Raw genomic sequence first — 18,081 nt, 5'->3', positions numbered from 1 at the left:
TACTGTGTTCCTTATCCTGGCTCTGATCTCCAGAAGGGGCTGCAGCAGCCTTGAGTTTGCTTCCTGTTTGGAAGCAGTGGTGATCCCAAGGAATAGCAGAGAATCCCAGAATGGTTTGGATTGGAAGGGACCTTAAAGATCATCTTGTTCCAACCCCTTACCTTGGGCAGGGACACTTTCCACCAGCACAGATTGCTCCAGGTCCCATCCAACCTGGCCTTGAACACTTCCACTGTTCCAGTGCCTCAGCATCCTCACAGTAAAGAATTTCTTCACTCCAGGATAAAATGCTGTGCATTCCTAGGGCTTTTAATTGTTGGAAAGAATCTCAGCAGCTTCCTAAATTTTTCAACTGTTTCTAGAATATGGCACATCTTGGTTTCCAAGAAGTCTTTCAGAATTAGCAGTATGGTAACAGAGTGCCTGGCATGGAGGAAATTGTAGTTTGGTGGGCTTTAGTGGAATGCTCTTTCATACCTGTAAAAAGCTGTAGTGAATTTGCATATTTTGAAGCAAGTCTTGTTGAGAATCTGCCAGTTAAATTCCTTTAGGAGAGGAGGGATGATACCTAGCAAAGGAAAATGAAACTGGATTTCTTCCCTCTCAGTAATTGAAAACTGAAACAGTTTGCTCTGTGATACACTACTGTGCAGATTAGAATTCTTTTTAGTCTTTTAATTAGTTTAATTAGGATGGCACGTTGCATATGAAACTGTGGAAATGCTGTTCTGATGGGAGGAAATCTGAATATTAGCTGAGTGAGGGGCACTTGGAAGGGAGAGCATTGCTGAACTGGGTGCAAGAAGGAGCAGCAGCTGATGCCAGAGGCACGTTTGGGTTATTTAGTTCCAGGCTGATTTGGCTCCCGGGATGTGGCAGATGCTGCTGGGGAGTCAAGGCACAGGAGCCCAGGTTGGCGTGCTCTGTCTCCATCCATTTGTTATCCACATTTTGAGAATTATGGATTAATTGGATTACATGGTAAATAGGGGATAATAGATTAAAGGGATATTATTGGGTTAAACCCCTTCTTAAACCCCTTCACCTTTCTTTGTTAATGCTGTTATGCAAGATAAAAATGTCAGCCACAAAATAAACTTGGTGTGACTCCTCCCTTTGGTGCTTTTGGAAATGAGCACCTTCCACCCGCTGTGGTCCAGCTGTTCTGAACACAGATTCTGCTCTGCTGCCACAAGGTTTTACAAAAGATTGCTTCTGTGAGTCAGGACTTGGGCCTTTCCTTTTTCTTTTAGGGCAGATACTCAGTTAGTGTGAGCGAGCACAAGACAGGTTTCACTTCTACCCGGCGTGACGCAGTTCTGATGGCTTTGAAAAGAGTCAAACCCCGCTCGAGCCGCAGCTCGAGGGCTGGAAAGAGGAAATAGGTTTGTGCTCTCGGAGGTGGGACGAGCTGTGACGCATTTGTGATGTGTATTGGTGGAGAGCAGCGTTATTCTGTGCTCCTGGATCAGCAAGTGTCTGAACTCTCCAGTCTTGCAACGAAACAGGAATTAATTCCAGGGCACTGAATTTTATCTTTGAAATGGGCAGATCGGGTTTAAGCGACTTATTCAGATGGAGAGAAAGGAGCTGGGGAGATCTGAGATGTGTGGTCTTGACACACACTGCCTGTGCCCCAGCCCTTTTAAGGCTGGGCCATTCATGCTTCCACGGGCAGCAGTGCCATTTCCCAGCAGTTTGCCCTTCCTTTTCGGGGAGTTTGGGATTAGTTTCACATGGAGCAATTGGCTGCTCTGCTCATGGGCCACAGTAACGCTCCTGTGGGAATAAATGGGGACTGCTCTGCTTTGGTGGGAGTGCCAGTTTGTCCTGGTTTTAACATAACTTTGGCCATAATTAACACTTAGAGAAAGGAAACATCTCGCCAGGAAATGTGTTTTGTGTTAGCACACTCGAATATTTTGACCCAGATTTGCAGTTTGGTAAGTGAATAGACTGTTGCTTACCTCCACACTTTTCCCTAAATACCTTCAGCACCCTTATTAAAAATTAGTTAATGTATATGCTTATTGTAAACTCCCAAAACACTGCTAATGTGCTGCTTGAAGAGAGAGTGTTATATCAAGTGTTGGAGCACAGAGTGGCAATTTAGAAACAAATTGTTTCCCCTCATCATAGGAGAGATTCCAAACAAATTGCTGGATTGCTGCTATGAAGTAGGGAAAGTATATTTTTAAAATTTAGTTCCTTTAGTAAACAAGGTATGATTGGGGAGTTTTGTCCTAGTTTGTTGAGTGGGGCATGTTTGAAAGTACTCATTAGAAAGCACTGGGAGGAGAGACTAGTAAGAAATTAATTTATAGGAGGTTGTGCTCTCTAATCTCTCTCCCCCTGGAAATCTGCATTGATTTGACAAACGTTGCTCCACTCCTTAGCTCTGGTTGTTGCTGACGTTTCAGAAGAATCTGCTGCGGCTCCAGTGGCAGCACTATTGATTTGCAGTCAGTCTTCTTTTGAGTCAGCTTGGGCTGGGGTGGCAAGAACATAAAGGTTGTTGGAGTTTCTTTGCCAAAATCCTCAGCTATGGATTTTTCTGGATTAAGCCTCTAACAGAAAAAACCTGTCCATAATGGAGTGTGTGCTCTGAGCATTTCTAGGGTGCTGTAAGAGGCAGAATTTCCAGGCTCTGTTTATTTCTCCATCATCTTCCTTCCCACTGCTTTTCCCGTGGATGGGTTGGTTTGTGTGTCAATTTAGGCATGTACACACCAGCCTAAAAACATTGTAGGTGCCTGTTCCTAGTCTGAACTAGGCTTGTAAAAAAGCTTTTTTTGGTGTTCTGTTTTTGTTTGTTTGTGTTTATATGGTTTTTTAATTAAATAAAATAGGAAATATTTGTTTCTCTTTTCTAAGAAATTCAAGTAAGGTCAGGAAGAGAAAATGTTTGGTGGCTCCTACAACTCTAATCTAGAGTTACTAAGTTATATCTCCTGTTTTCTCAAAATACCTGATTTATTATCTCAGACACTTAATAAGCCTTGTCAGTTCAGTATGTTCCACTGAACTTGCAGCCAAACGTAGATGGCTTGATAAATTGTGTTTCTTTCTTTAAACCTTGTGATGACTTAATCTTTATTTGGTGCTTTTTTTTCTCCCTCCTTTTCTTTTTTAAGCAATTGCTCTTGGAAAAAATGCAGTGCCCCTGTTCCCCTCAAACAGCTCAAAAGCCATTTGGCTGTGCTAAGGTTTCAGCAGATCATATTTAGATTGCTGTCATTGTTTGCATGGAAACCAAATAAATTGGTGCCACTTCCTGGGTTTGAAAGATGTGTTCATCTGGTGTGTATTTCATGTAGTCACTTTTTTTTTTTTTCCCTCTTATTTTTTGCCCCTCCCCAAAAAATATTTTTGTGGTTACTTTACTTGACGCACTGACTAGACAGTGATCTTTGTGCCGTGGTTTGGCTGTAAAATATACCTGCTCTGGTTTTACCAGCAGGTAAATCACCAACTGTGCTGTAACCATGTCTTTGGAGAGAGAGTGAGTTATAAAACTGGAGATATTTCCTCGTACAGGCACTGGCAAGTAGCTACGATAAATGCAGCGTTGTAAGGGAAGCTGTTGTGGTAACATCACCTTGATAGGAGCGTGATTTAGGTGTGTTTTCTTGCAAATCACATTCATGATGAACTGCCTTGGCTCTCTCAGTGAGGATCACGAGGCTCCAGGAGGCACACAGGCTGGTTTGACTCAAACCTTTCTGAAAATGGAATACTTGACAGTTATGAATAAAGCTATTTAACAGTCAACTTCCTGTGGTTTACATGCATTTCTGAATCAGGAGGAGGCTGAAGGGCTTCAGCTGAGATGTGTATATTCCATCTGAACAAAAAAGGGCATCTGCTACAAGCAGTCAAAGGGACTGCTTAAAATCTGATACCCCAATGTGGTACAATAATGTTTAAAACAGCCAAAGCACAGCTCATGTAACACCGGAAGGTCTTTGGAGCTGATGAGTAGGTGGTTCATTCTGCTGTACTGGGGTGTGTTCAAGAACTTTGCTTTATTGCAGTACATCAGTATTCACGTGCTCAAACCTTTGCTTGGTTTTTGCCACTTGTATTGTTATCTTTGGGCTGTGCTTTAAGTGCAGGGCAGGGGACGAGTCGGATGCCCTGGCATGGGTGGTGTCTGCAGTGTCACAGGTCACTGCTGACCTTCAGCCAAGGCACAGAGGTTTGCAGTTCAGAGCTGCTCGACTGTAAAAATTAAAGGGTTCGCCTGCATTATTAAAAAAAAAAAAGTTCACCTGTGACTAGTGAAAGACACACATGGAATCACAGAAGGGTTTGGAGGGACACCTTCCACAAGACCAGGTTGCTCCAAGCCCTGTCCAACCCAGCCTTTAACACTTCCAGGGATGGGGCAGCCACAGTTTCTTATCAGGGCCTCACCACCCTCCCAGGCAAGAATTTTTTCCTAATATCCAGTCTAAATTTACTCTGTCAGTGGGAAGCCATTCCCCCTGTCCTATCACTCCAGGTTCTTTGTAGATAATTCCTCTCCATCTTTTGAGTTGGCTCCTTCAGGCACTGGAAGGCCACAATTAGGTCATCCCAAAGCCTTCTCTTTTCCAGGCTGAACAATCCCAATTCCCTCAGCCTTTCCTCCCAGCAGAGGTGCTCCATCCCTCTGATCATCTTGGTGGCCTCCTCTGGACTTGCTCCAACAGGTCAAGGTCCTTCCTGTTCTGGGGACATCACTATATATTTTTAGCTAATCTTTAAATTTCCGTCCTATGTGCTCACAGAACGTGGGTGTGAAGACAGCAGGAATGTGATGGAGAGCTGCAGTTTTTTCTTGGGGGCAGATCCTGCAGTTTCTCAGTTCTGTGTAGATTTTGTCCTTGGTTTGGCTCCTTTGTGGTGTGACAGCCACAGGTTGTCTGAGGGGCAGCCACGTGGCAGGGCTGGAGGTGGTGAGCCATACTGGAGTTAATGGGGCAGAGGGGGGAAACCCAGACTCTTTTTTTCTGCTCATCTTGGGTAAACCAGAGAGTTTACAGTTTGTCTAAAGGGAAATTTTCGGTGTGACAAGTGTCTGTTGAATATAGACATTTAAATACACTCACCGTCATGAATTTACAGAGGGAGATCTAGTTCTGTATCTACCAAGAAAAAGAAGTCTTTGGATCTGTTTCACAGGGATCATTTTCTTACCAATTTTTAAAAATTGGTGGCAATAAGACTTTCCTTGGTTGTTGTGTTCTGGGCTTTTCAGTGTTTTCTCTTAATTTTTAAATAAAATACATAGGTTCACCCTCCGGAAAGGGATTGGCAGTCTCGCTTGGCTGCTTTGTGATGCTACCGTTTTGAAGCTTGTTTAAATGGGTCAGAACTCTGGTTCTGTGGCAGTGCATTCTGATAAGGATCAGTTCAGCGAGGTGGTTTTCTGCTCAGCAGTGTCTGTAGTTAGCAGAGCTCAGCCTGCTGATGCCAACGTGGCCAGGGCAGACAGAAAATCCGCACTAGTCAGGGCCCTGCCTCGTAGCTGTGGTATGGAAGGGTGGCTGGAGTGTGGTGGAAGAGCAGATGATGAGTTTGAAGCTGTTCAAGGTTCTGGGTGCCGTGCAAATTGGTAACATCCAGTGACTGAACAACTGTTGTCCTTAGATACAGAGTTGAGTTGATGGCACTTGGTGCGCTGGCTTTGTTGCCTGAATAGATTTTCCTGAGGTGAGAACCCCGTGATGGAGCTGATGCTGTGCAGGCAGGAAGCCGGTCTGTCACTGCTGTATTAGCTGTGTTACCCTTGTGACTGGTTGATTTTGTAGTTCAGTCTCTCGAGTCCCAGCCTGGCCACCCTGGTGTTTGTCTGCAGCTGGCTCAGGTTGGTGACAGCCCGGGAAGCAGAGCCGGTTTCTCGCCGTTCCTCCCGGCAGTGACTTTGCTGTGGGACACGTGGCTCTGGAGCGTGGCTGTCGCTGCAGGCCCCTGTATTTTGCATTTGTGGTTTCAGGAAATCCCCTCTTTTAGGAAGCTGCTTCTGGGGAGGGTGTTTTCTGACCTTTCCAGGCTGTAGTTTACTTGTCTGTCCCAACTGCTCAAGCCATTGCAGTAGCAGTGAGCCCTGGGACATAAAGGAAGAGTAGTGACTTACATATTGCAGTGCTGTGGAGTGAATGCTTCTTTAGGGAGTAGACATTGCTGTAAGTAGTGTAAAAAAGAGCTGTCTGAGATGAAAATACATCTGCCTACACACACAAATACTTACAGCCTCTGAGGCCCAGGTATTCTAGAATAAATACCTCCACTAATGAGTCTGAAATCTGGCTGATTTGTATGTAGCCCTTTGGGGAAGGGCAGGTTGCCAGCTCCTACTCGCACCTAAAAAAGAAATTAAATCTGACTTTAAATTTTATTTTACCTTAATACTCATTTACAGACAGTGGTTTTAGCACTTGGAAGGCCTGAATTCTGATCCTGTTACTCCTGCTTGGGAAGCTTGATGGATTTGTGCATCAAGGTTGTTTATTTTCTGTGAAATAGGAATGCTCTTCCCTGTACACTTTCCTTACAGGATTGAGCCTAGAACAGGTGCTGGAAAAGATGTAGTTGTACAATACTGCTGTCATGGCAAGCAGTAGTTGCTGAGTGCCTCTAAACTGTTTCGTTTTACTGCTGCAGTTTGTCATCCCAGAGAAAACTGGGACAGCTGAGCCAAACAGAAGGTAAAATAAGGTAGTAGAGGTGTGTTGGACTCTTTCCCTGCAGGTGTGTCGAGCACGAGGCATGTTTCAACCAGAGCCCCCATCTTGCCTCATTAAAAGTTGGTGTTCAAATTGCACACTTCAAGGTGTGGTTTCTACCTGTGTTATGTAACTCTTATTTTAGTACCTGGAAAACTTGCAAAAATACCTTGCTTATGTGTCTGCCAGAACCCTTTTTGGCCTGTTATTTACCCTCCCCTAGTTAGGTAGGGTAGATGTTTAGATGGCACAGTTTAATAGTGAGGTTTGATACTCATCCCAGATAAGTGTGCAGAGTTCAGATTGAAGTGAGGGGAAGTCGTTATCAGGGTGTAACTCCTGTCCTAATTCACTTGTCTGGATTAGATGTATCACCCTGGGTTTGGATGCTGCTTGAATTTCTCATCAAGAAAACTCAGTCAGAATTCTTGCTCTTCCATCTGCAGAGTGAAAACACAGGTGGTTTCTTTTCTGCACTTACTGTAAAGTAAATAAGTTACAGCTGGTCATTAGGAGCTTTCAAAAGGAAGCAGTTTGTGCTTCTGTGAGGATGCTGAGAGCCCTAAAGAGGTGCAGCAGTATCCATGCAAGGATTCCTCTCTAATCCCAGCTCCCCAGTGGAGTCCTGCAGGGTTGACTGTAGTTCAGGCTTAGCATGGAAAACTCCTCAGTTCCGCATTAGTGGAGGGATTACAAACTGCAGTCACGGTTTGCCAGGACAGTGCTGGCTTGGATCCAGAAGATAACCTGGAATACCTGCACAGTAGATGGGATCCCATGCAATACAGCACCCTGGAGCTCTGCTCCTTACTCCCAGAGGAAGGAATTCTGGTCCAGCCTGGTGTCTGATGGGAAACTTGAGTAAAAGGCTTCGTGTGTTGTGGTTTCTCCTCCTCTGTTGTGCTCGTCATTCCCTGTGCTCCGGGGAAGTACCTGTGGGAATGGATGGTGTGGCACTGCAGTTATAAATTAACTTTCTCCAGTGATTAATCCCCGTACCTGAATGTCTGTGTGTGCACACTCTGCAAAGCCTTAGAGGGATTGAATGTTTCTTTTCATAACGAAGGTGTGGCTGCTTCATTGATGCTCCCCGTGGATAACACTTGGATTTATTTATCAAGTCTAAACTTGGAAAGAATGTAACTATTATAAATGTGCCTTCTTATGCTTTTAAGCTTAAATATTAACTGGCCTAAGAATAAATCATCAGTTGTGTTCTTAGTTTAGCTGCTTTTTGAAATGACAGTGATTAAAGCTTACAACACTTAAATGTAGATTTTGGTAAATTATCTGGACTTCAGAATGTAAACTATTGGGATCAAGTACGCCGCTTATTTAAATAACTGTTTGATTTGTTTTTAGGGGGAATCTGTAAAGTATTTCTTGGACAACTTGGATAAACTTGGAGAACAAGTAAGTTCTTTTTTTTATTTTTCTTTCCAGTCTTGAGTTTTAAGTTGTCTTTGTGATCTCTGGGTTTTAAGTAGATGAAATGTAATCAGTGTCTACTCTAATAACTTTAGTTAACTTTGACTGTTGCATTATCTCAGCAGTTCATCACTGACATGTCAAAAACATGGGGCAGTGCAAGGGCCAGGAGACTTTCTGGAAATAAAAGTGCTGTCAAAATTGAGCAAAAAAACAAGTTACAAATGATTGTCCACACACTTACTATGGTCTGATGTTGCAGTGGGAATGCTGAACTCTGAATTACAGCTTTTCCAGCTTCAAATTAGACCAAGTGGTGTTGGGAATCAGAGGGATTCATCAGGATCTACTGTTGTAGAAAATGTTAAATCTACGAGGAAAAAAGCACTAAGTTTTGTTCCTGAGTGAAAGATTTGATAGGTTCTTCTGGTTTATTCTTATCTATATGCAAGATTTGTCTAAGGAATATTTCCCCAAGCAGTGTTAATATAAGTATTTTACTGTTCTTATCTGATGCAACTGGCCTGACCTGCAACTAAGTTGCTTATAAACACACAGATCTGCAATTCTTGGGCCTGTTGCCAAAAAGGGGCTGATAACAGCACTGAGGGAAAAGAGCTTAATGTTCAGATTTAATCAATCAGCAAAAAAAAAAAAAAAAAAAAGAGTATCTGACAGACATACGTGTGTGGGATCACTTGGATTCCTTTCAACTGTTTGTTGTTGTTTCAACTGCCAGTGCAGACTATATGTATTTAAAATATCTCATAGGGAGATGTTGCTTTCCGTGTCGTGATTGGATCTTAGTCATGCCTTAAATTGTAATTTTAACTAGGAAAACTGTGATGTGATACCCAGAAGGACTCCTTTAGAAGACACAGACTGCAGTGAATCTGGGGAAGGACACAATTCAGGAAGGAGCCACATGTTCCAAATCAATGTCTAAATGGGGATGCTTGCAGGAAAAACACTGATTGACAATGGCAAAACACTGAAAGAGCTTGGAAAATAATACTCACTGCCATCCAAGGAAAATATTCACTTAATGCTGCAGTCTTCAGAGGTGGAGAATGGGATCAACACTGAGAAAAGGGCTAGCAAGTGGCAAGCTGCCAGTATCCCAAGGACCTGGGAGGGAGAGAAAAACATAACCATCCTTCAAAGAGATAACTAAAATACTGGGAGGTTTCTTAGGAGTTGTTCTGTTTGGTTTCCTGTAGCCAGATGATAGCTGGATACCCACACTTGACTTGAAGAGCACTCTTTTGCTGCCTGTTGCATCAGGGTAGCCAACATCCAGGATAAAAGATGGAGTCAGGGAATGGTTTGGGTTGGAAGGGACCTTTAAGACCGTGGTGTGTCTTCTGTGCGTGTGGAACTTGAAAGGGTTCTCTTTGTGGTTACAAATGTGGTAGGAGTTTTCAATGAGTAATAGTACTTGAGAGGGAATTTGTCAGGAATTCCAGGGATAAGCTCCTTGTTCTTGAAAGCTTTACTGAGTAAACATTACAGGTCAACTCCCAGGAGAGTTTAATTTGTGCTCTTGTTTCAGTATTGAAGGTACATAGGGCTTTGCCTATTATATGAATTGCTTTTCTTTATTTACGTGATTTAATAATTTCAGTCACTCTTGAGCTTTCCTAAGACTTTCTGGTTTTGTTCTGAGAACTTGAGACTAAGTTCCTGAACAACAAAAGAATACATATCCCCTTTTGAAAGTTGGAATAAGAATTGAACCTGTGACACTCTTGCCTACGTGTTGACAGTCAGCTTTGCTCAAAATCCCTTCACATGTGCCCAGTGACATTTGATACAGTTACTGCTCTGTTCCTCTGATTGTCTTCCTCTCTACAATTTTGGTAGGAAAGACCAAAGATAAATTTAATAAAAAAGTCTTACCACCCTTCAGAGTTGCTTCATTTACTCAGACAAGGGAGGGGCAGCACGTCTGTTGCTCAGTTTGCAGACAACTTGCTCCTGCTTTAGCAGTGGAGCTCTCCTGCAGGTTTAGGTGGTGTGGGGTTTGATGTGTAGCAGTGCTGCAGCAAAGGCCCAGGGTGGGGATCCTGTGCCTCTGAGCTGCCTTGTAATTTGTGCCACGATAAAAATCAGCAACTTAGTCATGGGCAGCTCGGATAAAGGAACCCAGACAAAGCCATGTCTCTCTGGTTTCACTTTGGAGCTTACATGCTAAAGCAAAGTGATCCTTGAATTTTTGTAATGTTGCACTCCATGATTTTTAGATTTTTTATTTTTGTGGCTTGAACTTGCCCAGCTGCCTTAAACTTGGGATACAAGTACTGTGTTTGTTCCCCCGCCCAGCTGACTGGTTGAATCAGACTTTCTGGACCACGGTCTCACACATCTTTATAAAAGCTCCACGTCTCTGGGAATTGGCACTGTCAAAGGAATATCATAGATCATTCACTAAGAGGAGACTGAAATTCCAAAACCTAAACAGCGCTCTCTGAAGTTGTGAGAAATACTGGAAAAATGTGAGGAAGAGTTTCCATAACAAGTGAACAACAAGGCTTTAAGCACCAGCACAGCCAGCTGTCTGGGAGAGATGATCTGTGCAGATAGCAGAAGGACTTGGAGCAGATGCAGAAGTGTAATTCTAGGAATGAGGAAATCCCCGGTCCAAGTCTTGAATTTCATGCTGTCAAAAGCTGACTAATAAGAGTTCCTCGTCCTGTAGCATCTGCATCCATTGATGATGTTCATATAACGGTCAAAAAGTAGTAAAAAGCACTTTTCCTGCCTCTTGAATTCTGGGGGAAGGTGGGCTGGAGAAGTTCAGGGTGCAGCTGTCTGTGTGCCCTCCAGGCTGTGCTCTGGGCAGAGGCTGCTGTCCCAGCTGCCTGGTTCTCCTGTTCTGCTCATGGCACAGTGAATTTTGGACAATGCCAGGCCCTGTGAGCTCACCGGCGTGGCACACAGCTAACAGAGTGACTTTTTGGACCGAGACAGCTGGATGCAGAACATCCATGGCACAAACACAATAAGCTGCTTAAGTGTTGCTTTTCAGGCATAATTGATTGCCTTAAAATCACTAAAGTGAACAGCTCTTTTTCACTGGAAGCAGCCGTGCAATGTGCAGGAGAGCCTGGGAGGAACGGAGAGCCCGCAGTTGGAACAGGATATATCCTGGTTATTGATTTGGGAAACCTGTTTTAGAACCCATTTGCTGCATTGCAGTGTTGGCAGCCAGCGTGTTCCCCAGCTCTGTGAGGAGAGGATGAATGAAGCACAGAGTAATCCAGAACAGGGGAGACTGGCATGAGGGATTGCTGGTTCACCTCCCAGGTTATTCCAGGATCATTGTCAAGGAGAGCTTCATTTCTCCAGAGTACATATTTTGATTTAGTATTAATGTGTTTCCTGCTCTGGACTCCAGATCTTTCCCAAAAGCTCCAGTGTTAGCGTGTAAATACACGTCTGATTATTGAAACAACACCTCGTGTTGTTCCTCTGCCACCTGCTCTCTCCATTGCAGCTCCACCGTGCCCGTGCTTGTAGCCTAATCTACAAACTCTCCTTTTTCTTTTAGGATTACCTTCCCTCACAGCAAGACATCCTGCTGGCACGAAGACCCACCAAAGGGATCCACGAGTACGACTTCGAAATCAAAAATGTTCCTTTCAAAATGGTCGACGTGGGTGGGCAGAGGTCGGAGCGGAAGCGGTGGTTCGAGTGCTTCGACAGCGTCACGTCCATCCTCTTCCTCGTCTCCTCCAGTGAATTCGACCAGGTGCTCATGGAGGACCGGCAAACAAACCGCCTCACCGAGTCCCTGAACATTTTTGAAACAATAGTCAATAACCGGGTTTTCAGCAACGTCTCAATCATCCTCTTCCTAAACAAGACGGACTTGCTTGAGGAGAAAGTACAGAAAGTCAGCATCAAAGACTATTTCCCAGAGTTTGAAGGGGATCCCCACTGCTTAACAGATGTCCAAAAATTCCTGGTGGATTGTTTTCGCACGAAACGCCGGGACCAGCAGCAGAAGCCCCTGTACCACCACTTCACCACTGCTATTAACACAGAGAACATCCGGCTAGTGTTCCGTGATGTCAAGGATACCATCCTGCACGACAACCTCAAGCAGCTCATGTTACAGTGATGTGCAGAAAGACATTCTTGTTTCAGTAACTCTCGTGTGTTGGTTTTTTTTGGTTTTATTTTTTTTTTTTAACTAGAAGTTTACAGCAGGAGTAGAGAAATCCAGATCCTGTCAGACTTCTTGGTATGTGGCTAAAAGCTGCTGCTGAACACATTATTGCCAATTTCTGCAGAAATTCAGGCTTAAATCTCTTCCAGTGTAGCTTCAAGTTGACTCAAGTTGTAATTTTATAGCAGACCTATGTCTAAGTTACCTGTAAAGTGGTAAATTTGACCTTTTACAAAACATGTGTATCATCCTAGAAAATTCAGAATTCCAAGTCCAGACTTCCGTGAAATTGTTGCAATTATTAGACTGTGGCAGTAATTTGGGGGTGGAGGGGAAGAAACTTTTCACATCTAACTTCATTACGAAGACTGTGATACCGCAGCTGGCTTATGATTTCTCAGGTCTGTTTTTGGTTAGAAATCCCCTCAATCCCTTGCCGGAATCATCTGTTCGAAGCGCAGATTCCCGGGCGTTACGTACTTCCTGTTCAAGTGTAAACCTTAGCCTTGGGTTTGAATGGGAGATGCTTTGAAGATGCTTAAAATTGGGAGCTCCAGACGTGTCTGGCGGGAAGTGCTGAGTCCAGGGGCGAGGGATTAGTGGTTGGCACAGTACATGGATTCACTCCGGGCGCGTCTCGGAGCCACGGCAAAGCACAGAGCACTCTGGTCTGGTCCTCTGGACATCCTGATGTGGGAAGTGGGGGGAGCAAGCTCAGCTTGTGTTTCATATCTTCACTAAGCAGATGTTCCACGTAGGTAACCTGTTCTCGAAGCGCTTCAACTTAGCACTGGTTTGTTTTTAATTCCCAGCTCCTTCCAAGGTGCCTCCTCGGAGCCAGTAGCGCTCGGTGATGGAGAGAAGTGCTTGCAAACCTAAGTGCCTCCTTGTGTTCTGTCCTCCTCTGGTATTTTCAGTGGCCTTATTGAATTCCCAGCAGAGGCCTTGTGTAGCTGACACCGTGGAGATGAATGTTTTCTTCTGGGAAAAAAAAAAAAAAGAAAAGAAAAAAAGTGTGTCCCAGCAGAACATGCTTCAACTGATGAGGTTCTTTCTGAGACTTTCTAGTGGGGTCTAAGCAATCCTAAGTGTACTTGAGCCAAATATGTTGCACAGCATCTCCCAGAGTGCTGCTTGTGACTGTTTCACCCAAAGTTCCATTGCAGTTTTGTTTATTTTTTTATTTAAAGAGAGGTGGTGGTTAGTGTTGCCATGTGATGAAAAGAAATAATAATAATAATAATAATAAAACCAACAAAAACAAAGCAGTGCTCACGTACCCCACGCTGCAAAGCGACAGTGAGCTGCTGTGTTTCAGAGGTCAGTGCAGCTGCCACCTTTCCCCCAGGCTGCAGTGTCATGGGGGCAGTTTCAGCCGCCCCCTTTGCCCCGTGGAGCCAATTCCTGTGGATCGTGACGGTGGCCAATCCCTCAGTGAATTGTCATTCACATCCCGTGTGCGTGGCGAGCGGTGGGACACGGTGTCCCTGCCAGGACATAGGAAAGCTGCCTGTCTCCTGAGCTTAGCCTTCACTTGCTGTGATTGTAAGTGTATTAACATCTCTGTACCTCGTTCTCCTGGCAGCAGGGGGGGGAATAGTGTGTTTTTATTTGGTTAGGTGCTTTGAAAGACCTCTATTTTTTTTTATATCATCCAATGAATAGTCAACAGGTTAGTCTGCCATTCCGGTGATCAGGCACTATTTTGGGAGGAAAGAACTTGGAAAAGAGCTTGGGAGAAGTCACAGCGCAGAATCTAAACATAATCCTGAAGTCTGGTTGCAGCACTGATGTCAGGAGGATGAGTAGACTCTTTGATGGGGATATTTAATGTAGATTTTGCCTCTTTGCTGGACATGGATTATTTCTGATTTGGTGAGTTCATATGTGAGCAATTCAAGAAGGAGGAAGGAAAAGTCAGGAAAGACTAGCGAGGCTCTTTCAAGGACTGGACATCCTTTGGAGAAGGATAATGGTTGATTTGGTTGGGTTTTAAGTGCTCCATGAGCAGACACAAACCTCTGGTGGCCTCCCAAGTCCAGTGTTGGAAAGCAGAAGCTGAACAGATCCATGCCCTTGGTTATCAACAAGATGAGAAGTTGGGTTGTTTTTTTTTCCTTTGCTGACAGTTGTCTGAACAAGTTTCTTTTTAAAAATGAGACTTATCTCTGAATAAAACAGTTAATTTGGAGAGGTCTGCAGTATGTGCTTTGGAGGATGTCAGGCCAGATGATTGCAGGAAAGACTAAAGACTGGTAGTGGATGATAGGAAGATTACCAGGGATTTATTTAAAGAAATTTATGTAAAATAATGATGAATTCTGTGTCAAGGGACCTTTTAATTTACTGAAGATCTTTCAAACTGGTGTGTCAGTCTGAGGATGCAGCCAGGATCACCAAGGCACTGGGCACTTCTGACCTTGGCCAAAGTGGGGATCACGTTCAGCAGCTTCTCCTCTGAACCACCCCAAAAATCCTTGGTTTTAATCCTCTCAGATCACTGTCCCTGTGAACCCCAGGGCCTGTAAGAGAGCAGAGGGGACCCCAGGGCTGGGTCACTTGTAGGCCCTGGTAGATAAGCACTATATGAATCTCAGGCAGAAATGAATTGATTTAAAGAAATAACTGAGTCAAATCACTCGGGTTTCCCACTCCCTGTTCTTGAGAGGGGCGTGAGACAACACTCCTGGATGTACCTGTTTACATGATTCCTGTGTTAAAATATGGCCAAAACCCCCAAATCATTGCCCTTGGCCACCTTCAGACTCGCTCTTCATCAGCTCCCTGAATGGAGCACAGCGTGGGCAGTTGTATTTCCCTTCAGATTTGTCTCTAGATATCATTTCTTTATAGCAGGACATAATTTTGGTACAAGGAACCAAACAAGTGACAGTTGTCCAGTGAGAGTGAAGCTTCCTCATGGAAACCAGTCTGTGGTACAAGGTTGGGATGCATTTCTGGTGAAGGTGGGAAAGCAGGTAGAAAATCAAGTTTTCCAGAAAATCAAGTTTCCCTAAATTTCTTAGTTCTCTGCTAGAGTGAGCTCTCTTCAAAAGATCACTGACCCTGTGGAGATAAACCACTGTCTTGTACAACCTCCCTGTACTTGAAGGTGAAATTGGTGTTTTAATGACTGTTCCCTCCTGCGGGGTGTTAAATGAGATGATTGATGCCTAAAAAACTGTGGCTGTTCATCAGGGCTTGAAAAATTTTTACTTTTTTTTTAGTATCTTGTATGTGGGAGCGTAAGCCATCAGTTTGTGTGAAACTTCAGCTTTCTTCTGGAATAGCTGCTCTTAGGAAGAAGTCAAGTTGATCTCAAAGGCTGTTTATTGGGCTCATCTCTGAAGTAGCTTTAAATTTTGCCCATCCAGCTGGTCGATCAGGTTGGGTGGGTGTTCCAAGCTTCCTGAGCCTGGGCTGGGGACAGTATTCCCAGTGTGTGTCCAGGGTGCCCATGGACAGCAGGACAACCCCCTGGTTACTCCTCTTGCAGAAGGTCCTTTTCCCACCACCACTCCTGTCCCAACCCCATCCGAAGTCTCACGCCGTGCCCAGTTGTTCACCACTTCACTTTACAGGTCTCGTGTCTCTGATGGTACCATTAACATAGTTTTTAATTTCACAGCATTGCAATACAGTGCCATTTTTGCAATTTCTTTGCGTTGTACTTGAAAATAAGTTGAATTGCAGACTATTTAAAACCGCTTTCCTGCGCTTTCAGTAGCAGTGAGAGCTTACCTTACGTGAAGCCTTTATGTAAAAATATATTTTGTAACAACCTCATAGATCTTTAACAAAACCAAGATTTGTATTAGCTTTGTATAAATGTTTGTGGCTTACGATTTTATATGTTGTTTAACTTTTTATAAACTTTCCAGGGACTACTTTTTATTGTAAATTTTTTTTTTTCTCCTTGCTTTAGTTTAAGATTGGCAATAAATTATTTCTAAGGGAGGTCTTAGAAGAAAAAGCATCACTTCCTTTTTATAAAATGGTTAAATTGATTCATAGTTTAAAACCTTACACTTGCTTGTACATTGCTCTGTACATACTCTCCAAAAGTGTTGCCTTTCAGCTATTAATATTTGCCTTGTGTACAAAAATTACTGACGATGAATAAACATATACAGCCTCATGTTGGTGTGGTGAAAGCATCTTTTCAAATTAACAGTGAGTGGAGGCAGCCAGCTGACCCTTTTTGGTGGTTGGCAAAGGCCAGCTGGTTGGCTCCTGCCGCATCTTGTGTTTCAAATAAAATATGTAAGAGAGTCAAGCAAACTCGCCGCTAAGAGGGCTCCTCCAGGTTCTGCTGGGCCTGATGACTTTCTCCCCGCCAGGGAGGCACCAGGAAAATGCTGACTTGCATTTGACAGCCAGTTTGGTGCTCAGTATTTAAAATATTGATGGCACTCGGGTGTGCTCTGCGACAAGTCTCCATGAATTATGGATTTCAGTCTTGCAGAGTTGATTTTACTGTTGTTTTTTTTTTTTTTAAGCTCTCCTCTGACTAAGCCAGCCTCTGCCTCCTGGAGAAAGGGATCACTGACTGCAATATGAAGCAGTATTTTGCAGCAAAACATTGACTTCTCCTTTGTTGGTTTTTATAGGCCTGAGATGCCTCGTTTTCCACAACAACCCTCGCATTTGGCTGGCGTGCTGTGGACACTAAATCCCCGGAAATACTCGGCCCAAGTCATCCCTGTTTATGGAGTTAGTGCTCAGCATTGGCATTTATCTTGCTAGTGGGGATGCAGGACTCAGGAGTGTGAATGTTGCTGTGGGTGGTTGGAACCTGGATGCAGAGTGTGGTGGGAAGGAGCCTCCTCTGCCCACTGAGTTTAAACCCTGCCAAATGCCCTGGAATTTAAACCAGCTCCATGATGCAGTTTGGATTCCAGGTGCTGCCTTTTCCTAGGGAAGCTGCTTCTGAGGAATTACCACCTCATCTCTTGACCCCCTTTTCATGCTGGAACAGTCACATCAGCTGAGCTCTCTTTGTGATGTTGCTCTGACTTTGAAATCCAGTCTCTTCAGATTTTTTTTTTTTATTGCATCTTATTTCTAGAACTCAACAGGTTGTGTTAGTTGGTTTTTTAATCCTAATATTACAAGTGTAATTGCATCACTTTCACCTGGGCTTCTAGTTAAGTTCTTATTGGCTAAAACTCTGAGCAACCTGGTCTAGTGGGAGATGTCCCTGCCCATGGCAGGGGGCTGGAACTGGATGAGCTTTAAGCTCCCTTCCACCCCACACCATTCCATGGTTGTATGATGGTCCTGTGAAAGCTCTCAGTGGTGTTGGACCATCCAGCAGCTGGGGTGGTGGGGAGAGCTGAAGTGGGAAGGGACGTGTTCCAGGATTGGTGTGAGCAAGTGGAGTTTCCTCACGTTCGCAGTCCCTTTGATTTAACAAAACACCTCTCTGCACGTACCGAGCGTAGGTTGGGTGTTCAAGCCTCTTCCTTCCTGTTAAAGTAACTCGGTGATTACACAACAGCTGACAGGAGGGAGCAGAACTCGAGGATCCCTGGCTGCCCTGTCAGCAGCAGGAGCTGGTTCTGGAGCCGACCCCGGTCCCGTTCCGAGAGGAGCTGCCACTGAGCTGTGCGGCAGCTGAGGGTGAAGTGCTGAGGAGCAGCTGCCAGGCAAGCACAGCCCCTGGGGAATCCAGCTGGAAATGGGGCAGGAATCTGCACTGGCCCAGACCCTGCTGGGTTTTCCCTCTGAAACATAAAAAGGTGATGGCACTGAGGTTCTTTTGGTACCTAA

At 44.3% G+C, this 18,081-nt stretch overlaps 1 protein-coding gene across 1 annotated transcript in view; it reads left to right on the top strand.

The window, feature by feature from the left end:
- Positions 1-16,447, top strand: part of GNA13 (G protein subunit alpha 13) — a 28,216-nt gene extending 11,769 nt beyond the window's left edge. The window contains exons 3-4 of the mRNA XM_050319274.1: positions 8,073-8,123; positions 11,689-16,447. Coding sequence (XP_050175231.1) covers positions 8,073-8,123; positions 11,689-12,261 — 624 coding nt within the window. The 3' untranslated portion in view covers positions 12,262-16,447. The remainder of the gene's footprint in view (positions 1-8,072; positions 8,124-11,688) is intronic.
- Positions 16,448-18,081: the final 1,634 nt, after the last annotated feature.

Source organism: Myiozetetes cayanensis, unplaced genomic scaffold, assembly GCF_022539395.1.
Source record: "Myiozetetes cayanensis isolate MyiCay16 unplaced genomic scaffold, myiCay2020 scf22, whole genome shotgun sequence".
In the NCBI taxonomy this organism is placed as follows: domain Eukaryota; kingdom Metazoa; phylum Chordata; class Aves; order Passeriformes; family Tyrannidae; genus Myiozetetes; species Myiozetetes cayanensis.
Note: the sequence above shows the minus strand (reverse complement) of the source record. Positions and strands in the feature narration are given on the sequence as shown.